The sequence below is a fragment of the Trichogramma pretiosum genome, unplaced genomic scaffold (assembly GCF_000599845.2).
Source record: "Trichogramma pretiosum strain Unisexual culture from Peru unplaced genomic scaffold, Tpre_2.0 scaffold107, whole genome shotgun sequence".
NCBI lineage: Eukaryota > Metazoa > Arthropoda > Insecta > Hymenoptera > Trichogrammatidae > Trichogramma > Trichogramma pretiosum.
This window is the reverse complement of record NW_019640861.1, coordinates 332,323-359,241: the sequence shown is the minus strand read 5'-3', so window position 1 is coordinate 359,241 and position 26,919 is coordinate 332,323. Positions and strand designations below refer to the sequence as shown.

Here is a 26,919-nt window from a genome sequence, read left to right as displayed (position 1 = left end):
AGTCTCAGAATCCAACACCTTCTAATAAATGAAAAAATGTTTCAATTTTTGTAAACGATTATAAAACTATCACAAGATGATTTTCTCAAATACAGGTAATTAGAATTATTTAACTTTGTATGAATTCATTCATTACACCTAATATTCCTCGTCTTTTATCGCAACAAAAATTTTAAGCTATTCTTAACTTCAAACTTGTTGGTTGCTCGGTAAATGAAATTGAGTAATTTATAAAAATAAACAAATCCATATAAACTTTTATTTAAAATCTAATTGCACAAGATATATTACAATAGCCCATCATATTTACGATCTAAAGAACGAAGTAACAATGAAATCGTATAAATAACAGGAAAAATCTTTTATAAAATCTATAAAATATGTTTTTTTTTACAAATTTTTTTACCATAAATCCATAACATGCACCAGCGCAATTACAAAATATGGAATGCCTTCAACCTATCCCAATTATAACCAAATGTCCATAATATAATGTAATAACGTCATGCTGATTAATGACGATTATCAGTGCCTCTCTATTTGTTCGTCATTAAAAATATAAAATTATCATATCCATGTAATTCGCATAAAAATACGAGGCATCATTGCCATTCAAAGGTGTATAGAAATTGCCCAATAACTCTACCAACAAATGCTTCGATTTTACAACTTGGAACGGATAGCCTCGATTTTCTTATGGGCGCGTCTCTGCAAATCGGGTAATTTCATAGCCATAGCCATATTTCCCTGAATCTTGACCTTTCCTTGGAAGAAAGCTTTTTGCGGATTCAACTTGCCAGATATAAAGTCAACTACGTCCGAGTCGCTTATGGTAAAAATGACATCGGGTTTTTCCGTGCCTCTATAGGTAACTTTACCTTTACCCGTTTTTGCATTGATTACCCAGTATCCAGTTGAGCCTCCTGGACCATTAGTAACACGCAGCCCGTAAATGCCTCTAACACGATCGATAAGACCGTCTTGATCTTCTTCCATAGCTACTTCGAGCGCTTGTAGGAGTACTGTTGCTTTAAATCCATCCGGAGTCGGAGCATATTCTTTCTTAGCCGCGATTTGGTTGCGATATGAGTAAGGTTTATCTTTTGGAAAACCTAGGCGATAGAGAGCTACTACTACTGCACCACCCAAACCAATGTTGTGCTGCAAAGCTGTAAGAGTAAATACATTTTATTATCTTCCTTGAGAGTTTAATAATATTAAATAAAATTGAAAAAAATGGAATCATTTTACCTAATTTAGCATTTGGAACCTGTCTTTTGCCTGCTTCACCTCTAAGCTGCCAACATAGCTCAGTACATTGTGCTAAGCCTGTTGCTCCTAACGGATGTCCTTTAGATATGAGACCTCCACTAGGATTCACCACAAATTTTCCACCATACGTATTATTTCCAGAATCAATGAGTTCACCAGCTTTGCCAGGTGCACATAAACCTAAGGCTTCATAAGTTATTAATTCATTTGTAGAGAAACAATCGTGCAATTCAATCACATCGACATCACTAGGCTGATAAGCTGTTTTTGTAAAGAGCTTTGCTGCTGCATCTTGTGTCATATCATAGCTGAAATATATAAAAAATTATTTATTCATATCAATTGTTTATTAAGGATGTTCAGAAATGAAGTTATTAAAAATGATAAATAAGATATTTTGATAACAACTGCATTGAATATTCAACAAAGATATGATTAAAATTATTGAGATTACTTTTGATTGATAAAATGAGATTAATTTAAATGATAAATGGATGTTTGATAAATTCATTAAACAATGATTTTAGTTATTTAAACAAAAACAACTTGAACAAATAACAACATTAGACAACGTACCCAATAATTTTTATGCAGCTTCTTTCAGAAAATGTAGATGGTAAATCAGTCGACATTTCCATTCCTACAATTTCAACAGCTTGATCTTCTAATTTGTGCTTTCTAACAAATTCTTCATTTGCAAGAACGACAGCAGCTGAGCCATCAGAGGTTGGACAACACTGCAGCTTTGTCAATGGTCCAAAAACTCTAGGAGAGTTCATAATTTGCTCCAAGGTATATTTATCTTGGAATTGAGAGTATGGATTGTTGACAGAATGCAAATGATTTTTGTACGCAATTTTTGCAAAGTGCTCTGGTTTGGTTCCATACTTCTTCATGTGTTCAATGCCAGCGTTGCCAAACATTTGAGCTGTTATAGGGCTAGCGTCCATACCTGTAGCAAAAAGTGCAACATTAGTTTGGTACAGAAAATCAAATCATACATCTTTAATATGTACAAACTACAAACCAGCAATGTCAGCCATCAATTCCACATGTTTATCCATGGGATTCGTCCTGTCATCAAATTTACTCATCAGCGAGCCCCTTTCCATCTTTTCAAAGCCAACAGCCAGAACGCAGTCTGCACCAGCCTCGATGATCTGCTTGCCCATCAAGAGAGCGGTGGAACCGGTGGAGCAGTTGTTATTGACATTGTAAATTGGACAACCGCTCAAGCCAATTTCGTACAGTGCTCTCTGTCCACAGGTGGAATCGCCGTACACCCAGCCAACGGTTGCTGCCTTGACATCAGCGTAGGAGATTCTGGCATCGGACAGAGCTTTGGTGACGGATTCCTTGGCCATTTGTGGATAATCAAAGTCCTCGCGTCTGCCAGGTTTTTCGAATTTGGTCATACCCACGCCGACCACGTAGACTTTCGTTCTTTGCGCCATTTTTGCGATCTGCAAAGGTGAAAAACACAGGCTATTAACTGTCGGCATTATCCTCGCGACGAATGCATCTATGACTCATGAAGCTGATAAAAACGAATACGACGACGACGACAGCGACTACGCGCGTTTATGTCTTCTCGGAGCAGAAGCATGTAAATCTCTCGCGGAGATGTAGAAAAAACGCCGTTATCAAGGACGTACTCTTTTACGTTGCAAATCGTTTATAGTGCAGCTCTCCACTGCAGCTGTGGCTTATCATATACAGAGCTATGCGGATTATTTAGCGATGATAGCTGCACCGCGTAAGTCGGACGGCGCACGAAACAAATCAACGACGGAAATTGGCCGTTGAAATTCGCGAAAAGCAGGGAAATTAATCAAACGAATTGTTGTCAGCGAGTGAAAGCGCCGTCGTAGTCGAGAGCAAAAATTGCATCTAAAATCGCGCGCGCGCCTGGTGAAAGTCTCTTAATAGCGGAAAGGACGATCTCGGAACTAATGATTGTTCGTTGCTGCAAGATTTTTTACGACACAATTAGAGCAAACGCGAAGGCACAAAGTAATGCATCATACCAACTATATGTACACAGTACACACACACACAATACAATCGCGAAGCGAGAGAGAGAGAGAGGATGACAAAGCTGAAAGCAGCAACCGGTTTGCTGCTGCAGCAACACAGTGAATTTCCATAATACCAAGCACGGACGAGCGAAATGTCACATCCTCTCGTCGGGCCTCTATTTACCTTTTACTGTATAACTAAATCACACTGATATACGAGTCTTCTGGCTGCTCGAGAAGTTTCTGCTAACTATACTGCTACTGCTTGTGTTGCTGCTGCTCTCGATCAAGCCTCGATGTCGATTATATTTCTTTCGCTATCTATTATCGGAGTCGTAGCGCGATAATAATGCGCGCTGCTCGCTATATAATGGCAATCGCTGGACTAATAACAAAATATCAGTTCTCCGCTGCTGCTGCTGTTCAGGCTGCTCGCTCGCAGCGCTCGATCATAATAAGCATATTAACGCAATGCCCGAGTGAATGGAGATTTTTGCACGCGATTATATACACGAGACTGCTCCGCGTTATCTGCCTGTCAGCCGCGTCAGCTGTACCGCGCGAGAAAACGGGTGAGTTCTCTCTACCAAGACTCACAAGATTTGTTTGTGCAAATAATCGAACGGTATTTCAAAAAAAAGTTCATCGAACCGTCACTGTGAAATGTGGCTTCGAATTTTGCGAAACCTTCTTTCAAATAGGACTTTTCACGAGAAAAAAGCGGTGTGCCGAATTCCGGCGATTTTTGCGCGCTAGCGGCAACTATGACCGAAGCCTAAAATACTCGCGGCTGCCTGCCGCTACCACCACCACCAGACCAGCGTCCTCCATCACCACCGCTACTACCGCCTCAGCAGCAGCAGCGGATCCCCTGCCGCGAGTGTCTGCCTGCCCTGCCGACAACACTGTGCAGACTGGCAGAAAGGCTCGATTCTCTCTTTTTTTTTTTTTTACGAAAAAAACACTCCTCGCACGTATGTAGGTACGTGTATGTGTGCGAGTAAGACTGCTGCCGCCGCCGCCGCCGCTGACTGAGAGGAGCGTGAAGAGCAGCAGCAGCCGCAATACCGAGCCAGTCGTCCATCTGATACGCCTGCGTGTGCACACACGACAACGGAGTTACAAGTGTGTTTATATCATTTGCTATACTCGTCGTCGTTGGCACTGTGTCTGTGTTGTATACATACAAAAGGAAGAAAGAAAGAAAGAAAAGGTTCGGAGAAAAGTGCAGCGAGTTTTCGAATTCGTAACGCGCTTGAACGTGTGTTTGTGTGCGCGGGTGGCAGCGCAGCGCAGTCCTATAGTGCTCTCGCGATCGTTGTCTTGTGTTGTACGACTTGTGACACAGTGAGGCATCATGATAATCTCAGCGGCATCCACTGCATCGCTCGTCGATCATCGTCGTCGGATCGTTGAAATAAACAGCAGCAGCACGACCGCACGTAAATAGACGACGACGGACAGGACGGCGAGACGCCATGTACAACGATACGAAAGCGGAGTACAGCGTATACACATACGTACAGTCCGCGGAGTCCGGCAACAATGAATCGCGTACTCCACCGTGTATGTTACATTAATACCGCTGATGCTGCTGTTGTAAATGCCACTACTGTCTCGTCGATTTGATGAAGAGAGAAGCTCCATTATTATTAGTGGACAGCTTGTTGTTTTTGTTTTGATTTATTATTGAATCGTCGATACACCACGTTGTGACGCGCACGAGACGACGACGACGACGACGACTCAAGTTTTTATTTATGCTGCTCCAACACAAGATAATGGGTATGTATAACATAATGAATCTCGACAGAAAGTACACATACAAAACACAGAAACACACTCACACACATGCAGTTGCACTAGCTACGTGAGAAGTTATAATAGTGGAGAGAATATTTAGTCTGGACGATGGAGCCGCATAAGAGCGTATACGTGCGTTTTGCACTTTTCTCAAAGCGAGAGAAACGAAAATACCATAAGGGAAAAGAGGAGCGAGCAAGCGAGTGAATTTATGTGTGTTTATAATATATCGTGTACGTGTGTGTTAATATCCGTGTCCGTGTGCGAGTGCCCATTGCCATGTAGTAGTCGCTCGAGGGGGTCGCGAGACACACGCAGCCATAAGAGAGAGAGAGAGAGCGAGAGAAGTGCCGGCTTCGTATATATACTACACCGCTCCTGTATGTGTGTGTGCGCGTGTGTCTTGGTGTGCACACGCATTATTATTATTACGGTAGTGGTGCGAGATTTGACAACGATTGACCCGCAGCGCGATGACGATGACGAGCGGCATCAGTAGCAGCGCACGCGGATAAGAAGATATTATCCGCGTGACATTTTTGTGATAAATAAGTGGACGATCGTCGTCGTCGAGGAGAGACATCTCGGCGCGTATAGTTCGTGTCTCTGAACGAGTGAGAAAATACATACGCTAAAAAAACTGTGCGAAACGGAGTGTGAGAAATAGAGAGTTGTGGCCCAACATCCTCGTGATTTGTGTTTTTTTGGTGTTAACATTTTTTTTTTTTTTTTTGTAGCGTCGTTGCCCTTTCGACGTATACACAGTACATATACATACAAACGCACACAAACTGGTCAGCGTAAGTCACGATTACTTCTTTTTTTTTCGTCTGTGATTTTTTTTTGCCTATACGTACGGTTTTCTGAAACTGTATCCTGTGTGTGCGTGAGCTTTTTTTTTTCATTCTACTCACAGGCGCTCTTCTCTCCGATCATCATACGTACGTACGTCGTGCGGTTTTTGTGCCTTTCCTTCCGCGCACGCCGTGCTGTGTGCTGGTATATAGCAATATCATATACATAGATGATAGATATTTGTGTATAACCGTACGCGTGTGTACGTGCGTCTATCTTACTTTTACCACTCTCGACGGCTATATATATAATAAGCGCGGACTTTAATACAACCGCTCAGCTGCGGCATGCGAGAGATTTTAGAGTGCTACAATTATACATTATATTATATCTATATAGATATCCGTGTACAGTAGTCATGCCCCGTATTGGCAGCATAAACAGCTCGATCTGACTCTCAACTTCTCTTTGTCCGCGTGCTGTGTTTTATTTCATTCTCTCTCTCTCTTATTTTTTTCGATTTCTACGTTTAGAAAGAAATTCTCATTTTGTATGAAATTCCTCGGTAGTGATACATGCGCGCGCGCGCGCCGCTCGTTTCTCGGAGACTTGTATACATTTTCATACAAAAAGTCAACTATTTGCATTGTGCCGCGTTATAATTGCGAGCTCGTGTGTGTGTGTGTGTGTCACTTTATATGCTCGCGCTTTATTTTTCGTTTTATAATATCGTAAAAATCGTGCCTATGTAAATCGTTCTACAATGATTTTTATCGCTCCGAGCAACTTGGCAGAAAAGTTTTTTCGAGATGTATGTAAGAGACACACGAAGTATTTTCGCGCGCGCACCACCCGCAGTGACGCGGCGATTTAAAACGTGTATGTCGCAGAGAGACAGAGAGACAGACAGGCCATGCAAGTCTACGTGTGCCTACGAGGAGAAAGAGAGTGAAATTTTAGATCTTTGAAGGCTCTTATCGATGAAGCAGCAGCAGCGGCATGAGCTGCAGCGCCGCAACCGCGTGGCTTTTGTCGCGCGCTGCACGTTCTCGTGTGTAATATGCTCTCTCGCATAGGACACTGTTCTCTCTCTGTCTCTCTCTCTACTCTGCGGCTTTTGCAGCAGCGTATAGGTACCTAGTGTATGTGCACACACTTACTTACTTATACTTGCTAGACGCGGTATACGTGTGTATGTGTGTGCTGTACATATTATAGCAGCGTAGCATAATGTGGGTCTCTCTCCCTTTGTCGTCGTCGTCGTCGTCGTCGTCGTCGTAGGCACACGTATATATACAGTTGCGGGGGAGAAAAAAAGAGAGAGAGACAGAGAGAAAGCTCCGTCTCTCTCTCTCTCTGTCTTAGTCGTGCGCCGCGAAAATCGATAAGAAAGTGAGATATAGACGTATACAGTGTATACGCTCTTATGTACGTGTTGCAAAGGCGCGCACGCGGTCGTCTTTCTCTCTCCTATAATACAACTGAAACTGACTTTTGGACTTAGAGAGAGAGAGAGAGAGAGAGAGAGAGAGAAAAAAAAATAAAATGTCGTCCAGAGCGTGTATAATAATAATAAAGAAGCATGCTGCTCGTGGGAATGTGCTCAAACTCGTATATGAGTTAGCGCGGCTTTTGCACGATTATTACCGTAGGTCGCTCGTGCCGCAGCATTAGTACAGGGCTATAAATGTATAATGTAATAATATCAAAAAAGACGAGCGCGCGCGCGACATGGATAAAATTAGACCGCGCGACGCTTCAAACGCAACCGTTTTGGACTTCGTATTATACGCGCGCGTTGCATATTACCGCAAGCTCGAACTTGGTGGTAATATTATATATTCGTCGGCTCCGTAATCGTTACGACGTACCCCTCCGGCTTATCATATGGTGAATATAATAAACGATACAACGACGAAAAAGTGAAAAAAAGAAAAGAGGAAAGAAAAGATTCGAGTGAGCTCCGTGGCATATAGAAATATGAAGAAAAACCGATATAATGTGTACGCATATACGATGTAGCAGCGTCGCGGCGCCCAAGAGCCCGCGCGACTGATAAAGCAAAGGCTCACTTTTGCCTTTTTAAAAGCACTTTATTTTAAGAGCTTCTCGTGTGCGTGTACGACGTAAGTGTGTGCATGTATTATAATAGACGCACGAGCCTGTGTGCGTCGGGGAATCGTCATCCCTGTCAGTACTGCGCTGCTCGAATTCTCTTCCTCTCTTTCTCTCCGTTCTATAGTATATATACGTACGAATGAATGAATGCATATCTCCGCGTGGAAAACTGACAATTAAAGGGCCAACTTCCGCGGAGCTATTTTCTTCCTGGGTTGACTCTCCCTGCGATACATATATAGAAAGTCCACGACACGCAGCGCGAGAATATGACTTTATCCATCTCGGATCACGCGCGCCTAAATTTAACTTTGTACAAGACAGAGAGAGAGAAAACTCGTCGCGGCGCTCCCCGTTTCTTTCTTTTTCTCTCGCACCTCCGCTTTTTTTCCTCAAAAAAAAATTTTTTTTCTCCTCCCTTTCGCATATATTTTCGCTTTATCAATTTGAAAACTCCGAGAGACTCCAGAGAGAGATATATTTACGTTTCTCATAATCGCTCGATCTTTAACTGCTCGAGCATACACACACAGAGTATAATATAGGATATGCAGTGCACAAGTGTGATGCGGCAGTAGCGACCTTCGACTATAGTACGCTCGGCGCACTCGATAGTGTGCATTGCACGTAAAAAAAGAAGAAAAAAAAACGATTCGTTTTATTCTCGAAGAGTAGGTACACAAACTGCAGTCGGCGAGCGCGTGTCAGGAATCTCGTTACACACACACACACATACACACACATAATATGCCGAAGCATTCGATATATAAATATACGCTTTAAATATATTTGAAAATCGTCTCTCTCTCTCCACACACGCGCGCCGTATTTCCGTTTATCTCGAGAGACGCAGAGAAAGAGAGAAGCTTTGCTGCTGCTGCAGCTGCGATGCTAACGCGAGCGTGTATTTATAGGTGCGCAAACACACGTACGTTTGTACGTGCATCATATATATACGCGAGTCTGCGAGACTCTTTTCTCTGTGTACGTCGTCGGGAGAGCCGTGCCCTCGCCTGAGACAGAGCCTAAATCATCGTCCATTTAAGGCCCTACTCGAGGCGTGCCACTTCCTTCTCGTCTTGTAGGTATATACACACACGAGCTTTACTCTCTTACGAAGCGTGTATGCATCGTGTGTGTGTGTGTGTGTGTGTGTGTGTGTGTGGGCGACCGACTACGACGATGATTGAGTTTCATCGATGCGATGCGATGCGATGCTCTTCTGCACACCACTGCTCCCGTTGTCGTCGTCGTCGTTGTTGTTAAATTTCATCTTTGCCCTTGTATCGTATGGCGTATGCACCTATGCAGAGTCCTCCTACGTGCGTTACGTATTATGATGCACGTCTGGCCTAATATATACGTAAAAGATATTTGCCAGTTTCCTGGGGAACAAAAATATCGATATCAGTGCTGGCTGCTGATGCTGCGGCGCACAAAGACGCGTTGGAAAAAATAACTTTGGCCGGAAGTCGTTTTGCGCTAGAAAAGTTGTGTGTGTGTGTATGCGTGCGCAGCAGCACATGGCTGTATTATATAGACACCCTATTGTGCCCGCTTGCTAACGCGTAACATATACACATATATATCGAACGCTACTACTGCTGCTGCTGCTGCACTGCAACTGCATCGCTAGAGAGAGATCGTATTTTATATACTATGTATATAATTAGAACGTAAACTTCTGCTAGATGTGTATGTATACATACCTCGAAAATAATCACGATCGGCGCGTCGCGACGTCGCGGCGGCGGGGCTGTGCAGTGCACGCAGGCGGCAAGCGAGCCAGCCACACAGCCGAGGAAAAATCGCGGAAATGAGAGATGTCTTATCTTCGATTATTATATATGTATATATGAAAAAAGAGGTATAGCGCGCGTACGCCTCGCGGGCTTTTCGATCGATATTATACACTGCTGCTGTTGCTGCCTTGTGTCCGCCGAGGAGTCCTTATCGGAGACCGATGCAAAATATATTTCGCGTTCCGCTAAGTATAATAATAATAATAATAGTAATAATAATGACGATGTCAATTATCGTCGCGATCGTCGCCGAGTCAGGCACGTTTGGGCCAATTATTTTTTCACGAACATGTATATTATTCGAGGAGAGCCAACTTGCGTGCAGTGTCCACACTCGGCGAGAGAGAGCGAGAGAGAGAAAGAAAAATAGACGAAAAATGAAAAAAAAAAAAAACAACAACAACTTTCACTCTTGAAGATCACTCGTCTTTCGGCCGGCGCTCGTCGTGTGTGTCTCAACGACCATCCACTTTTTGTCCGTCCCTCTTTGGCTCACGCGTGTACAAACTGAAAAACAATGCGGGCACTTTTTTTCTTGTTTTTGTTGTTGTTTTTTTTTCTCTCTTCTCTCATATGTACACACACACATGCACGCAAACACACTCATCGTGTCATTCGCCTCCTATTCGCTTTCGCGCGTGTAACGCGAGATTATTCACGCGCGCGCGCGTAAAGCTCCCGCGAAAAAAATCACGATTTATTTACCTATTTCGTTCGTATTCTTCCACCTCTGCTCTTCCTAAATTTATTTTCATCGACCATCAATTTCTGCGTACACGAGATACAAAATAAAAGTAAATAAATAAATAAAAAAGCTCGACTCCATACATCCACTCGTGCGTTTACTCGAGAAAGATAACATTATATCAATTTTACATTATCGGATCTGTGTCGCAGTGTCATTGTCGCGCGCGCTTACACTACCTTTGACTAATCTTCGCGCGCGCGGCTGCTGTGCATTGTAATGGATGTTGTTATATATATAACGGGTTTTACAAGCTACTGCTGCTGTGTATGTAGATGCTATACGGGCATGGTGGAAAACACGGGCACACGCACACAGGAGAGCCAGAGAGTCCGGAGAAACATTAATTGCGCTCTATTTATTCAGTGTCCATCGACCAACACAGAGAGAGACTCGTTGACTGCAAAACTCGTGAAGAGGAAGTTCGTGTCTCTCTCTCTCTCTCTTCTGCACGCGTGTATTAATCCCGTGCGCCCGGCAGTAGTATACATATACGTACACACGTATATAGGCACCAGTAGCAAACAACATCGCGCGCTGGCAGTAGTGTGCTCCGGAGTCGAGCGCGATCGACGAGAGCTGCTGCCTTTGCTGTGTTTTGCTCTCTCTCTCTTTCATCTCGTCTACATGTATGCATGTATGTATATATAAATACAACCGAGAGAGAAGCTGCTCTTGTTCTGTCATTGATAACGCGCTGATTTTTTTCTCTCTCTCTCTCTCTCTTTACGTGGGTGTACACGTGCCGCTGTATACACGTACAGGAGTACTGCACCTAACAGGTGTGCTGTTGTCAGAGTCGAGTGCTTTTACGAGTGCAATCGAACCGCCGCCCGTAATACGTATGTGTGTGTGTCTGTATGTATGCTTCTAACAGTACGTCTGTCTATCTCTCTCGAGAGAGCTTTTGTTCGTCCGTCGTTCGTGCGTAGGTGTTTTTCTCTTCTTCTTCTTCTTTTTTTTTTCTCTCTCTCTCTATCCGCGATCGTATTTCATCTTGTGCCGGCCTGCGAATAGTATACGTTTACGCCGTGAAAACACCGCACTCACACACATGTACACCCACACTCGTACAGTACACATACTTCGATCTGTATTATATATACAACTTCAACCCCTTCGTCTCATATTTTCTTTCTTTCTTTTTTTCCACTTGCAGACGCACAATTAGGGATGTCGCGTAACACGGGTCCCGGATTGTACGAGTTCCTCATGGAGGCCGAGCTCCAGCAGTATTATTCCGGCATCAGAGGTACGTATTTTTTTCTTTTCATTTCATATACATATGTCTAAAATGGGTAATTATGGCCGGTCTTTTAATTAAGTCTCGCATCCGGATTTTTATTCGTCATCTCTCCGTCTCTGACTCATCGCCCACCTATTTATTTTTTTTCTTCTGTTTACACTGACTAATCGTTCGCTCCCCTCAATATACATCGCACGTTTTGCTTTTTTATTTTTTCGTTTTATTTTATAGGCGACCTGAAGGTCCACAACCCCGCCCAGCTCAAGTACGTGACGGAGGACGATCTGGGCGGCATCGGCATGACCAAGCCCGAAATGCGCCGCCTCAAAAAGTACTTCCAGCGACACTTTCCCCAGAACTACCTGTCCAAGTTCAAGAAGATGCTGCTGCCGCGCAAGGACGACGCGCAGCAGCTCGCCGGCGCCCTGGGCCAGGGCCTGCCCGAGGAGAGACAGGACAGGCCGCCGGTGCGGGTGCCCAACAAGCACATGATACCCGCCGACGCCATCATCGTCAACAAAGAGCTCGGTAAGACGAGAGGAGAGAAAAAAAAATCGAGGCTAATTTCGTTACGTTATTATAATGCATGCATTATATGATAAAGTTCAATGTCGAAACCCCGCAGTAACACGTCGCGCCCTAGACATTTGCTGAGCTTCTCTTGGCACGCGAATGCCAATAAATCATAATCAATAATAAAATGTATTGAATTTAATTTCTTTTTTTTTAATTATACAATATTTATTTTTTCTTAGGAACCGGTGAGTTCGGGGTGGTGCAGCAGGGCGTATGGACGAACGACGGCGAGCGCATTCAGGTCGCCATCAAGTGTCTGTCGCGCGAGCGCATGCAGAACAATCCGATCGAGTTTCTGAAGGAGGCGGCGATCATGCACTCCATCGATCACGAGCACATCGTGCGGCTCTACGGCGTGGTGCTGGACACGAGCTCGCTGATGCTCGTGACGGAGCTGGCGCCGCTGCGCTCGCTCCTGGAGTGCCTCAAGGAACCTCAGCTCAGGTCGAGCTTCCCGGTGCCGTCGCTGTGCGACTTCGCCGTGCAGATCGCCGACGGCATGCAGTATCTCGAGGCCAAGCGGCTGATACATCGAGATCTCGCTGCGAGGAACATACTCGTCTTCTCCAAGAACAAGGTGAAGATCTCGGACTTCGGACTGTCGCGAGCTCTGGGCGTCGGCAAGGACTACTACCAGACGAACTTCAACGTCAATCTCAAGCTGCCGATCGCCTGGTGCGCGCCCGAGTGCATATCCTATCTCAAGTTCACGAGCGCCAGCGACGTCTGGGCGTACGGCGTCACGCTCTGGGAGATGTTCAGTTACGGCTTTCAGCCGTGGGCCGCTCTCACCGGCCACCAGATCCTCGAGGCCATCGACGAGCCGAATTATCAGCGACTCGAGCAGCCCGACTGCTGCCCCAAGGACTACTTCAATCTCATGCAGAAGTGCTGGCAGCACGAGCCCACCAAGCGGCCCAAATTCTCCGAGATCATCGCGCTGTTGCCCGACCTCAAGCCCGAACAGGTGCAGGCCGTGCAGGACACCAACGAGATCGGCATGCTCGTCTACAAGCAGAACGACGTCATCACCGTGCTGGACAAGGGCTGCAGCAACACCATGTGGAAGGGCGTGCTGGCCAACGGCAAGACGGGCTTCTTCAATCCCGCGCACACCATCGCCTACCTCGGCGGAAATCTGCCGAGCAACGTCAAGCCCGGCGAGTTCCAGCGAGGTGGCGGCGGTGGCACCGACGGCAAGAACGGCGGCATTTTCTCCTCGCAGAGGCGCAAGATACGCACGGACATGATCTCGTCGCCGCAGGGCGACTTGAAGCACACCGGCCACGTGGGCCTCGACGGGGCCTACTTCGGCGATCTGAGCTTCCTGGGCGGCAAGTATCCCCACTTGCCGCGCCAGGTCGTCACGCCGTATAAGCCCCAGGAGGACGCGACCGACAACAATTCTAGTCATCATCATCATCAACATCATCATCACGAAGCCGGTGGTAGTACGCTACGCGAGCGCACCAACGGCGACGGGAGCCACAACAATAGGGATTCATCGATCAGGGATAGCAGGAGCTTGCAGCACAGTAAGCGAACGGCGATGATTAGCTTTATTTAATTTTTTTGTCATCGTTTACGTTTCTTAATTTCGTTTGAGCAGACAGCTTGTGGTCGGACTCGTGCTCGGAGATCTCGCAGATGGGCTCGGTCAACACCATCAACAACATGCCCGCCAACATGGTCAGCAGCACGGACAGCAGCACCATCTGCGGCGACCACGAGTACCACGAGATCAGCGACGAGGAGAATCAGGAGAGCCCGCTGCGCTTCGACAAGCCGTTGAGCTTCGACTTTGGCCCCAGTCTGATGGACGAGATGGATCAGATGTTTCGCTCGCTGGGTACTTTCATTGATATTCCATACTCTAAGCCACGCTCCGACGCACACGCAGGCTCCATTGAAATCGTCATAACTGTTGAAATTAAGATTCTTTGAATTTAGGAGCGTCGCCGAATCCGCCGCCCGCGCCCGCGGGCCTCCAGCAGCAACAGTCCTCCATCGAGCAGCACGAGTCGAGCAACGCCCGCAACGAGCTGCGCGAGATCCAGTCCAAGCAGACCGGCAAGAGGAAGCAAGCGACCGTGAGTCCCATAAATGTAGCGTAAACTTGTTTATTGTTATTCGTTTTTTTTTTATTCATTCATTCATTCGTTCGTTCGACTCATTCTCGACTTTGATGACGTTACGTTGCTTTTGTTTTTTTATTAAAAAAATCATTGTTTTTCGAGTTTTCTCATCAATTATATATATTGTTTGACTTCATTTTGGATTGATACGATGTCTCGCATAAATATTTTATTCATTATGTGTACGTGTTTTTTTGTTCGCTTTTTTTCATACGATGGCAGTTCCTCTGAAAAAGTGTCGCAATATAGCCAAATATATTAATGAACGATGTCATAGAAAAATTAGTTCTGCGCTTAGCATACATAATTGTAGCTTTCGGACTCTTAGATGGAAAAATTAGCTCTTTTGGCATTGTGATGAATATTATATATTTTGTATTTGAATCGATGTTTACAACTACTTATCACAAAAAAAGACACAAAAAAGATCGTAACGCGGGTAAAAGAAGGAAAGAATTAAAGTCACTCGCCACCTCATTACTTACACTGAAACACTCGACTTTCAAAAAAAAAAAAAAAAGTAAATCTGTAATGTCGTCTCCCCTCCGCACCTCCCTCGTCGAATACAACTCACGCCAATCAGGTGAAGCCAATATCGGCGGCCGATCAAAAGACCCTCTATTCGGCGATCGCAATGGCCCAGGAGATAACGGCGCGCTCGATGACGGACCTCGAGACGCAGCACCACCAGGAGGTCGGCGGCGGCGGTAACAATGCCAACAACGGCGGCGGTGGCGGTGCTGGCGGTGCTGCCGGCTCGGCGGGCTCCATCTCCGGAAGCTCGTCCAGTCAGCAGCACGCCAGGCACGGCGGCCACTGTCAGGGTGGCGGTAGCGGTTCGGGACACTCGCCGCGTACACCCTCGTCGCCGACGACGACGCATAGGCGCAAATTTTCCTTTAAACTGCCGCATCAGCACAGTCCCAAACCCGACAGACGACACTTTTCCGAGGAGGCCGCCAGTATACCTGACATACAGGTACATTATGATTTTCCGTTTTTTTTTTCATTTTGGGTTATTGTTTTTTGTTTTCTTTTTTTTTTTGGACAAGTAAGACTATACACGGGACGCGGTGATGGGCTTTTACTTTCTCTTAATCTTTCATTATTTTCTAACATGCCATAACACTGCTTATTTTTTGCGCATATCATATAACGTTCATCATTTCATGGAAAAAAAAAACATTTACAGTCTGTCTGTCTCTCTCTCACTTTATACATATACAACATGTGTGTGTAAGTGTGTAATAAGTACAGCGATTATCGAACGAGTAATTACAGCCGAATGCAACGTGAAATCGTTGCGTAAAGCCGCCGACTCGTGTATATCTAGGTTGCGAATCGAAGACAGCTTCCTGACGCCGCTCGTCGACGATATACAACACACATTATATACATACACACTCGATTATAAAGCCTCTTATGCAAATTTAGCCTTGCTTCTGTCGGCTCCGAAGCGCGCCGAGAGTAGCCTCGGACAATTATATATGAAACATTATTATTATATACATTTTTCTGCATCGTCGTTATTATTTAATAATATAAAAATTAATGTTTTTTTTTTTTAAATTACATTTCTCAAATAGATGAATATAACTTTCAAGGGCATGATTTCTGATACACCTCTGACTCGTTCATACAGAATACACATAATTATATTTAATCTTGTTCTCTCTTTCTCTATTGAATACCTAAGAGAATTAGGGGTGATGAAATTTAGCCCTTCACTCAAATAAGTGCTTTATTAATTTTCATCGATATACTAACGCCAAGCGTTTTTTTCTTTCTCTCTCTCTTTCTCTCTTTTTCTCACCCGATCCCGTTTCGAACCGACTTCATTACTTCTTCTGGATTATTTTTCGGTTTTATATACCCTTATCTCTCTGTTTACTCTCTTGAATTCACCCCCTCGCTCTCTCTTGGCTTTCTATAATCCCTCTGGGCGATCCCTCCCTCTGCCTCCCATACCTCCTGCGCGTCAAAAAATCTCAGTGGCTGTGCACGAGCCTGCAATCACTATCATCTACCGTTTCGTCGATCGAGTCTCTGGGCGCTCCCTCGACGCTGAAACTGCCCCTATGGGACAAAGCCTCGGCCGAGTTCTGCTTCGCCAAGTCGCGCGAGCTGCTCACCAAGCCGAATCCGGCCTACTGGTCGTCCTACTGCTCCGACGACATGGATTACGATCCGCAGGATCTCATGAAGTCCACGGAATTCCTCGAGAACGGAAACGGTCATCATCATAATGATCATCATAATCATCGCAAGAGCATCGCCAGCTGTCTCGAGTTCGATCAACTGCAGCAGTTCCAGCAATTGCAGCAACAGCAGCAACCACCGCCCCCGCCGCAGCCGCAGCCGATCAAGCAAAACGGCGCCGGGAAAGTCACCGGAAACGGCGACTACGACTTTCCGAGGGATAATAGTAGCAGTGGAAGCAACAACAAGCGGGTGAGCACGAGCTACGTCGATCGCTACTTCGAGCAGCCCAAGTACGACGAGGGTGATCATCTGTCGTACGAGGACGAGCTCAGAATCAACGAGCTCGAGCAGACCTGCCGCAAGGCCTTCATGGCCAATTACGACAATAACCATCGGGCGGCTGGTGGTGGCTTGATCATGAACAACGACACCGCGGCCAAGATCGTGTCGCTCAACAAGTTCGATTTGGGCGCGAGGCCGAAGAACGAGCAACAGCAGCAGTTCATGGGCAGTCCCAGGCATCAGCTCAACGGTCACAGCAACGGTCACGCCGATCAGCAGCAGCAGCAACAGCAGCAGTATCCCTACGCGATCTCGAACAATCCCATATTCAACGACGACGGCAACAACGGCGGCAGGCCCGGACTCGTCGGCCTGCAGAGAAGAAAGTCCGACGCCGACTGCAATCAGCTGTACTCGTCCCACCAGAGTCGGGAGGTGTCGGGCCTCGAGAGCGTCAAGAATTATCTCGAGTCGAAGAAGGCCCAGCAGCAGCAGTCCGGCCTGAATCTGGGCTTCAGCAAGCTCACCCAGAACATGATACAGCTGGGCAAGAACATCGCCCAGAACACGAGGCATCTGGGTGGTGGAGGTGGTGGAGCTGGAATGAACGAGAACAGCAGCAGTAACAGCAATGGACATACTAAATCAGGTGGTGGTCCGGTGCTGCAGAAGCCCAATCATCTGGATCTGAAGCAGCAGTCGAACGGCGGCAGTCCGAGCTTGCAGAGGATTCTGGATCCGCCGAAGCTGTATCAAAACAACGATCGAAAGCTCGCCGAGATCGCCAAGACGGAGATCCTGGTGGAGCGCCTCCAAGCCTTCAGACCTCGCACCTCGTCGCTGTCGGAGAATCGTCGACCGCACGCCAAGAACTTCCGCAGGTCGTTCCATCAAACGAGCCAGCAGGAGCAGAACGACTCGAGCGACGACTCGGACTCGATCTCGCACTCGGAGACGGACATCAGAGGCCGACTGCGCATGAAGCGACGCCATCGGCGCGGCATGCGGCTGAACTTCAAGAATCAGAAGGCCGCGGCGGCTCGTCAGCAGCAGCAGCAGCTGGCCCAGAACAACTTCCTGCATCCGGACATGGCGCGTCGCTCGAACTTCGATCTGCACTGCGACAACAAATCGTCGACGTCCGCCGCGTCGAGCTTTCTGAGCTCGCTGCAGGCCATGTCGTCGAGGAGCAGCTTGACGACGACGACCTCGGCCACGCTGACGCCGCAGCACAACAATCTCCATCATCATCATCAGCACACGGCCAGCTGGCCCGAGAGCGCACCGAGCTCCAGCATCACCTTCACCAGCAACTCGGATCTGGATTCCGACTCGAGCTCCGAGTATCCGGAATTCTGCAACGACGTGCTCACCTTTCCTCCGTCCCCGGCCCCGTAGTGTGTTTGACGACGATCATCGTCGTCGTCGCCCCCTCTGAATCCGATCCCCCTCCACCCGCCCAACGAGCCCATGAGAATATTTTTTGATTCGATACCTTTTTAACGCTACGTATACATGAAAAAAAAATATAAGTAATTTTCACCCAGAGCTTGGCTTAATTATGGAACTGGAGACGAGTATGATACTGCTTCTCTCATTCACGTAAACTTGCACTGATAATAATACTGTCATTGATAAAAAATATACTCGCTGATATTTTCCTATCTCGTAGAAGTTACGTAGTTTGTGCGATATTTTCATATTTTATTAAGCGACTCGCATGCCGCTCGCATTCACTTTTCGACACAGCTCGTGTACGATATATATACGTGTGTAGTCGTGTGTGCGTGTACCACCGCATCTTTCGTGTACTTTCACGTGGAACGAGATTTTGATGAACGGCATTGAAGCGTTTTCAAGTATATAATATAAATATATACGTAAGAATTATGTACGATTTTTGTAACGCGCTAATCGACGATAATAAACTCTTTTTGATACTCGTTATATTTACTGGGAATTTTGTACCGATCGTATATACAACGTTGCGGGTATAAATGAGCATTTTTAAAGGCGTTAAATGTTAAGTATTAGCTTTTAATATACAATATGATATATATATCGACCGGACAACGATTCCGTATATTTTTATTATAAAGTTACTTTCTCGATCGATACCGACTATAAACTCACGTTTTATCGTTTCTTTTTAAGATTACAAAAATCGCATTAGTAATTAATCGCAAGCTATATGATACTATGCTATAAGTAAAAATAATCGTAGCTGTAAAACCTTTCTGTACATAGTTTTGGCAATAATTTTGGGCATTACCCGATCCGCATTTAGTTTTTTGGCTTCTCTGTAAGTAACGATTAGTGACACGTAGTGCGTAGAAAAAGTTTTTGGATACGACCAACTATACTCGAGAAACAACCGCCTTACCGAAAAAATAAAGTCCTGCATCATCCCGATTCTTTCACCAAAGTGACCAGACACGCATCGTTTATAAAAAAAAAAACATTCTGAATTGAACGCAATAATAAATTTCCAACGAATGTGCATATAATTAGCAAGTAGTCTGTATAACGATGTGTGCCTCTGTTTTTTACGGACAATCACTGCTCTACTTCGAAACACTCCATCGTATGTAACAATACAAATGTGTGTAAAACCCGCTTGCATGTGTAAAACAGTGTGTGCAAAACTACTCATCCGCTCTTGTTATAACTTTGTTTCTTCATCGTACTTTTTTAATTCACATCTTTCTTATTATTTTTATGATTTATCTCATCGATTATTTCGTTATTGTTATTATTATTATTTTTCTCTTCTCGCACCTTCCAAAATCGTTTCTGAAAAAAACAATACGTACCCAATTGTCCCGATCCCTCGGCTTATCACTACTACTACCACCAACCACCACCACCACCGCATTCACCACCGCTGCACAGGCGACGCTTTCGGAAGAAGCCAAGGAAGTCTACAACAGCCTCGTCGAGACCCCAGTGACCACCGTGATCACCGAGACGCCCGACACCAATCCGTTGCGCATGCTGAGATCGGGCTTTCCCGTCGTCAGGCCGAGGGTGCGCGGCAACAAGCACGTGACAACGACGACGACTTCCCATCACGATTCAGATCTGCACACTCAAGTAGGTGTTTTCAATTTTCGAGACGATGCGTTTTTACTTATTTACCTATTTTATCGATTTTCAGGGCTCGAGCAGGAGTTTTCACTTCGACAGCGCGCAGCGTCACAGCAGCGGCGCCTGCACCCTGCCGAAGCTGAAGATACCGGTGGCGCATCCGTCGCAGGCTCCGCCGCCGATCCCCAGCGCGGTACTGTTGAGGCATCGCTCCATGGAGATCGAGAACAATCAGAATCAGAGCAACACCTGCAACAACAGCGGCGACGAGAATCCGATCCCGCTGCCGCCCCGAGACAGGTCCAAGAGTCTCCAGCCAAAATCGAGCCTGCCGCGCCATCAGCGCAAACATCCGCTCATCATACCCGGCGACGGCGTCAGTCGGACTCTGGCCAAGATGCAGGCGGCCTCGAACGCCGCCATGGAGGATCAGGTCGACGGCGGCTGCGTTAGGATCGGCACGGAGAGCAGCAGCAGCCTGGACATCATGCTCGGCAACGAGCTCAATGCCAATACTGACGAATTCGAGCGTCGCATTGACTCAGACATAACGGCACTGGACTCGTTGTTGGGCTGCGACGAAGCCCCGACGACGACGCGCACGAATAGTCAGCAGCAGCGCTGCAGCGTCATCTCCGAGGATCTTCTGGAATTCTCGGAGAATCTGATCGACTGCGGCGGTGACGACGAAAGCGAGGACGACGACGTCGACGGCGGTAGCGTCACGCCGGTGCCCGAGCAGCAGCAGAACCAGCTCTCCAGACACAGCAGTGCGGATACTGCCACGGATACGAGCCGGAACACGACGCCGACGAACAAGCTGCCGAGCGAGACGCAGCAGCAGATCATCGACTTGAAGGGCGAGAGCATGACGAGGACCTCCGATCACGTGTCCTGCGAGGATCTACTGGAATTCGCCTGCGACAAGCCGAATTCCAGGAGAACGCGTGGTCCTCGCAACGGAGAGCAATCAGACGAGGTTAGTATGAGAAATACATATAGGCAATCGACCAAACCCCAATATATCGTTTCCTGTTTGCATTTTTCAGGTCAGAATAATGTTGAAAATTTTGCACGATCAGTCGACGCCTGAGTCGTGTATGGCAGCTCTCAACGTGACGAACTGGGAAATTTTGGCAGCTATCAAACTCGAACGATTGCAGGGCCTGCTGAGAAAGGAGAATCACTTCGTCAGTCTGGAGGACTGCAAGACGATGCTGAACCAGTGCGGCGGCGACGTCGTCAAGGCCGCCGCTCTGCTGAGAAACACCGACGACACGGCAGCCGTGTGAAGAAATGCGCGCGCGATCTTTTTCATCCTTCCTAAGAGAGAATATGATAATGTAGATGCCATGACGAACGAATAAGCGAAGCAATAAGAATGGCCATAATATTATAAATATAATACGCAGGGTTGTGAATGTCTCATTTAGTTTGAGAGAGTCTCGACGATTATTGACTGGATAACGTTTAAGCGCCATATACATAATTTTACCGTTATATTATTGTATAAAATGTATATTTTACTTTTTTCAAGCAACCAATAATTATAAAAAAAAAAAAAAACGAGGCAGCTGTCGGAATTTATTACCTTATGAGTATATAATATGGAAACTAAGTATTGTCAGCGAGATTGATTCTATTTTTTAGGATTATTTTTTGATTGCATCATGTTGAAATTTAAATGTTTCATTTCTCTTTACTATTGTACAAATTACGCACAATAATTACTAGAAAGCGCATAAATCGCGCACGGTGACAAATAAAAAAGAGATGTGTTTTTAAACGTGTATTTTTAGTGTCAGACCGATATAATGAAGTTACAAAGGTGTATTAGAAAACCAAATACTTTTAAAGTTAATATTGTGTTCACGCAGTGTTGGAATTAGTTCGTGTAGTTAATCGCAGAATATGAGGTATTGAGCTGAAAGAAAAGTATCGCTCGGATGATGCTTGAATAATCTAATCTGCCTTACGAAAAATTTTGTGCCAATATTTTGCTAATGAAAACTGCTTTTAAGTATAACATTTGGAAAAAAATTAACTATTTTGCATAAGATTGGATTTAAGGAGTCGATCGTTGCACTATTTTTAATAAAAAAAATTGAATACGGAATTTGGTGCATACATGATTTGACAGCCATTGGGAATTTTTATACAGAAAATTTACTGTAGGACTATTGAAAAAGATTTAAAAGTACACTGTAACGATTTAATAGCAAGTAGGTAAATTTCTCAAAAAATGATAAGAGCAGATGAAACCAAAACAAAAACTACGTAGAGAGTCACTCAGATTAGTTAGTTTTTTAGAATATTTTGCTAGTTTTAATGTATGTGTGAACTACTAACAAACGTGTACGCGGAAAAATTGAAATACTAAGAAACTATTTTTTCAGATTACGCAAAATGTTTGCGAACAAATAACCATTGAATTTGCCTTTATTGCGAAAAATTATTTGTTCCAAATATGTTTATTAGTTCGTAGAATCGATTGAAAACCAAAAATAAAATTGCAAGAGAGAGAGCATGAAATTGAATATCTGTTCCAAAGTAAGTTAATCCTGATTAGAACAAATACGATACAAAAAAAGTTTCTTTGTAAAATTTGTATTATAATAATGCGTACATTTGTTCATCCCCGCCGTCAATTAGATATGAAAATTGATTTATCTATTGTCCTAATTGTAGAGGTACGGTGGTGTGCCCCCGGTACCGATATGACATTTAGCGCGTATTGTTAGATTTTAATCGCATCTCTCGGCTCTGCGGGACACGCACGTGTGTCCGCGAGCCGAAATTCCTTTTGATACGCCTATGGAAAAACGTAGTTCATATTTTAATTTCGTAAGTTTATATATACACGCATACACAAGTCGAGTATGATTCTTAAAATAAGCATGTTTATACATATTATTATTACATTGTATTTATTGCTATACGAGCGACGAAAAGAAAAGAGTTGGAAACAATTTTTTATATCAAAAATGTATTTAAGAGTTGTATACACAATCACATTTAAACAAAAAAAATATATCCATAAGAATACAAAATCAATCGATTTATCGCTTATCTCAATATTATTATCCCTAAGAATCGTTCCACTTGCCTCATGCCATGCACCGCGATAATGATAGGAATTAATTCTTATTAAATTTTCAGGTGAATGTATTAATTAATTTAATTATGTAGTCGGTACACGAGACACGCAGGTGTCTCTAACGGTTTTCGCGCGCTATAAGCGTCGTTGTTACTCGTATACATATTACATACATTGTTTGCATACTTCGGGTTCATAGTACTGCTATATATCACGCACATGAGCCATACGTCGATCGTTAGTTTGAATATTCATCTGAAAGCAAAAAATAAAAAAACAATAAATTTCCGAATTCATATAGTTAATATAAAAATCTCAGAGTCGTTACGAACCTTGCTCCGCAGCGGCCAAGCAAATATGCCACAAATCTTGATTCATCAATAGCTTGATGATTTTCTCGCAACAAAGAATCGGCAACTGATGACCGGTCAGCTTCAGCAACGGATCCAGCGCCCATCGTCGAAAAAATCCTCTCGACGCCTTCTCGCACAGGTGCAGGGCGCAGGCGTCGATGGGCTCGTGCGGCAGGAACCACAGCTTTTGCGAGCGCGCGACCTTGAGGTAATCCTTGCAGGTAATCAGCTTGGCGGCCTCCTCGGCTCGCAGCCGGATCAGCTCGTACAGCGACAGACTCCGGCGTATCGTCAGCTTTTTGGCCGTTCTCGCGAACTCCTCGTCGTCGTACCAGTTTTCGACCTCCGGAGTCGTCTTCTCGAACAATCCGTAGCTCGCGAATAGACGCATGATCGTCAGGGCGTCACCGCGTTCCAGGGTGTATCCTCGACGCTCGAGATGCCCGACGACCAGCAGAGCGCCCACGGCCAGGCCGAGTTTGAAATTGAACTGGGTCTCGTCGAAGCGCGACTCGATCCTCTCGCGAAATTGACTCGAGGCGGGAAAGACGAAGCTGGACATGTCGGCGCCGCGATTCAGCAGCGAGTTGACGGTGTTCGGCAGGAATCTCGCCACGGCGAATTGCAGCGGTGTACGGCCCAGCTTGTCTTGGACATTGACTCGCACCTGCGTCCGCTTGATCTCGTCGTTGACCTTGAAGAACAGCTCGGCCAGATCGTCGTCGCGGTATCTCTGGCAATTGACGTGCAGCGGAGTCTCTCCGTCCTCGTTGACGATATTCGGGTCGGCGCCTCTCGCGAGCAGCAGCTTCGTCAGGTTACGGTGTCCGTGGCGCAGCGCCAGGTGCAGCGGCGTGTTGCCCTCCTTGTCTCGGGCGTCTACGAGCACCGGGCCAAACTCGTCACTAACAAAATCGAACAGAATGTCCGCCAGGTCGTAGTCGATGTGCTCCTCGCACATGACGTGCAGAGCCGTCGATCCCTTGGCGTTGGCCAGATTGGGATCGGCGCCGTGTTTCAGTAACAATTTGGTCACTTCGCGCCTGTGATGCGTCAGAGCCAGGTGCAGAGGTGGATCGGCAGCCGCACTAGGCTGTAAGTTAGGATCCACCCGGCCGAGCTCGAGGAATCGTCTGACCGCCGCCTCGTAGCCGGCCACGCAGGCGGCATGAAAATGCGTGAGGCCCGACTCCTCGTCGACGTAATTCACGTCGTATCTGTCGTAGATCTGAAAGAGGCCACGCACGACGCAGAGAAATCTGTAACCGATGGCGTAGTGCAGTGCGGTGGTGCGACGCACCGAGACATCTTCGTCCGCTTCGTCCTTGTAGCCGCACCTGACGACGAAGTCGACGAGCGGCTCCGCGTCCATCTCTCGGTTCTCGTTTCTCACGGACTCCATGAGCAGCCAGTCGATCTCCTCGGGCCGAAAAATGTCGCGTAGATCCGGATAACGGCCCTCCCAGTCTCGGATCAACTCGTACAGCTGCTCGTAGAGTTCGTCGCGCTGCGCCTCGTTCTCCCAGTCGACGCTTTGGCGCAGACTTTTCAATTTTCTCGAGCAGGCTCGATCGTCTTGAGCCATCGCAGCGGTCACGCGCGCGCACTGAAAAACACTCGACGCGAGAATCACTCGGCTTTTTCTGTTTACGCCACGGAGTCGTGAGGTGTACTGCGAGTAGGACTGACCTAATATATATCTATTGTGTCGTTCGACCGAGCTACAGAAGCAACTCGAGCTAACACGCACGACAAAGAGGGGAGCGAAAAAGAGACAAAGACACGCACCACAACAACACTGCAAATGCTCGCGAGCGCCAAATTGTATGTCACGTGTTGTTGCTGTATATGCACGAGCGTCGACCGAACGCGTCGTACCTATGTATAGGAGTGTCGGTCAATCGCAGCGTGTCAAAAGGGACTCTGTCGACTGTCACTTCAGAGCACATGATTGTTGAACTCGCTCGTATTTCTTTGCGCACAACGAATTCAAATATGCACCGCGTGTCATTTTAGATTAACTTACAATTATGAAGTTTTCATCGCGACGATGATGGATTGGAATATAAAAATGAAATAAAATCGCAACGAATTAATTAATAATTTTTTTATTGAATGACAGAAATCTGCAAAATTTAATAACTCTGAACCAGAAAATGTTGCATGCTTAACGTCGTCACAGATTCTTCTATAAATTTCAAAGCAAGACTAAAATGGAACCTTCATCGTCTTCACCATACAATTTGCAGTCTTTGTGGAGCTTTTCTAGCCCTCGCAGGTCTTTTGTTATTGCATTGTCCTCCATTTGTTTCCAAAATTTTTTTACTGTCCTCGTGACTCTGATCTTCAGCCGCTAAACAAATGTGAAACAAATGTTCGTTCATTAAATTCCTGATGATTATATCACAGCAGACAATCGGCAGCCGATAGCGCGTCAGCTCCATGAAAGAATCCAGTGCCCATCGTCGACAAAATCTTCTCAACGTTATCTCGCACAGATGCAAGTTACAAACTTTTCCATATCCGTAGATTAACTCATTCAATTTTCCCGAGCCCGCCAACTTGTAGTAGTCCGCCACCGTGAATAGTTTCGCAGCCTCGTCGGATCTCATCCGAAATAGCTCGTAGAGCGACAGACTCGGGCGTATCTCTATATTTTTCAATCTGCTCTCGAACTCTTCATGGTTCGAACATTTTACCCAAATCGACGACTGATCGAACAATTTGTACTTGTCGAAAAAATGCATAATCGTGAGAGCGTCGGACCGGTCCAATTCATATCCTCTTTTCTCAAGATGTTCAACAACTAACAGAGCGTCAGATAATTGTTTCCATTCAAACCAACTGTAACGCTTGTCAAAATCACTCTCGGCTGGGAAAACGGAGCTGGCCAGATCAGCGCCACGATCCAAGAGCACATCGACGGTATTCGGTAAGAGTCTCGCCACGGCCAACTGAAGTGGTGTCCGACCAAACTTATCCTTAGCATCGACCTGCAAGGTCTGACTCGATTCATCGCAGATCTCGAATAACATCTTCAATAGCTTAACATCGTAATATCCATCGCATAAAAAGTGCAGAATGGTCGATCCCTCCTCGTTGGCCGAATTTGGATTGGCGCCATTTTTCAGCAGCAACAGTGCCACGTCCTTGTGACCTAAACGCACGGTCAAGCTTAGCGTCGATTCACCATAATAATTCTCGAAGAGATTGTGATCCTGACCTAGTTCGAGGAATTTCTGAACAACGTCATAAAGACCATACTCGCAGGCCACATGGAAATGCGTTACGCCATCGTCGGTGTAATTTACGTCGAATCTGTCGTAGATTTTAAACAGCTTGCGGGTTATCCTTTCCCACTTTGGATAATAGCCTTGAGTTCCATGTA

The 26,919-nt window shown here is 45.8% G+C and overlaps 3 protein-coding genes across 15 annotated transcripts; 1 reads left to right on the top strand and 2 right to left on the bottom strand.

Moving 5' to 3' along the window:
• Positions 1–227: 227 nt before the first annotated feature.
• LOC106655470 (non-specific lipid-transfer protein) lies at positions 228–5,208 on the bottom strand. 3 transcript variants are annotated; one of them, XM_014375879.2, is made up of 5 exons: positions 5,138–5,208; positions 2,300–2,735; positions 1,849–2,224; positions 1,252–1,580; positions 228–1,169 (listed from the first exon to the last, which is right to left on the bottom strand). In XM_014375879.2, exons 1-5 carry the CDS (start codon positions 5,141–5,143, stop codon positions 664–666), a joined length of 1,653 nt encoding a protein of 550 aa, XP_014231365.1. In that variant the 5' UTR covers positions 5,144–5,208; the 3' UTR covers positions 228–663. The 3 variants fall into 3 exon arrangements, with proteins under 3 accessions (XP_014231365.1, XP_014231366.1, XP_014231367.1); XM_014375880.2 differs by lacking the exon at positions 5,138–5,208 and adding an exon at positions 3,475–3,680; XM_014375881.2 differs by lacking the exon at positions 5,138–5,208 and adding an exon at positions 3,300–3,416.
• On the top strand, positions 3,831–23,094 carry LOC106655468 (tyrosine-protein kinase PR2). 11 transcript variants are annotated; one of them, XM_014375873.2, is made up of 10 exons: positions 4,148–5,075; positions 11,713–11,805; positions 12,031–12,327; positions 12,555–13,910; positions 13,985–14,224; positions 14,326–14,480; positions 15,094–15,489; positions 19,887–20,087; positions 20,152–21,060; positions 21,131–23,094. In XM_014375873.2, the coding sequence occupies exons 1-10, from the start codon at positions 5,051–5,053 to the stop codon at positions 21,371–21,373; spliced, it is 3,915 nt and encodes a 1,304-aa protein (XP_014231359.1). In that variant the 5' UTR covers positions 4,148–5,050; the 3' UTR covers positions 21,374–23,094. The 11 variants fall into 11 exon arrangements, with proteins under 11 accessions (XP_023313268.1, XP_023313266.1, XP_023313265.1 ...); XM_014375871.2 differs by having other exon boundaries at positions 4,149–5,075; positions 14,311–14,465; XM_014375870.2 differs by having other exon boundaries at positions 4,149–5,075; positions 14,311–14,480.
• Positions 23,095–23,188: 94 nt separating this feature from the next.
• LOC106655403 (tankyrase-2-like) lies at positions 23,189–25,177 on the bottom strand. Its single transcript, XM_014375778.2, has 2 exons — positions 23,511–25,177; positions 23,189–23,433 (listed from the first exon to the last, which is right to left on the bottom strand). The coding sequence occupies exons 1-2, from the start codon at positions 25,114–25,116 to the stop codon at positions 23,417–23,419; spliced, it is 1,623 nt and encodes a 540-aa protein (XP_014231264.1). The 5' UTR covers positions 25,117–25,177; the 3' UTR covers positions 23,189–23,416.
• Between the last annotated feature and the right edge of the window lie 1,742 nt (positions 25,178–26,919).

What these genes read in the sequence shown, in the direction of transcription:
- LOC106655470 (XM_014375879.2), bottom strand. An exon ending in ATTGATGGCTGACATTGCTG is followed by an intron (nt 2,225 to 2,299) that starts GTTTGTAGTTTG and finishes TTTTTGCTACAG; the next exon opens with GTATGGACGCTAGCCCTATA. An exon ending in AGCTGCATAAAAATTATTGG is followed by an intron (nt 1,581 to 1,848) that starts GTACGTTGTCTA and finishes TATATATTTCAG; the next exon opens with CTATGATATGACACAAGATG.
- LOC106655468 (XM_023457497.1), top strand. Translation starts at nt 5,051, where the DNA reads ATGCTGCTCCAACACAAGATAATGG. An exon ending in TAGCAGGAGCTTGCAGCACA is followed by an intron (nt 13,911 to 13,984) that starts GTAAGCGAACGG and finishes TCGTTTGAGCAG; the next exon opens with ACAGCTTGTGGTCGGACTCG. An exon ending in CGACCGTGAGTCCCATAAAT is followed by an intron (nt 14,481 to 16,502) that starts GTAGCGTAAACT and finishes AAAAAATCTCAG; the next exon opens with TGGCTGTGCACGAGCCTGCA.
- LOC106655403 (XM_014375778.2), bottom strand. Translation starts at nt 25,116, where the DNA reads ATGGCTCAAGACGATCGAGCCTGCTCGAGAAAATTGAAAAGTCTGCGC.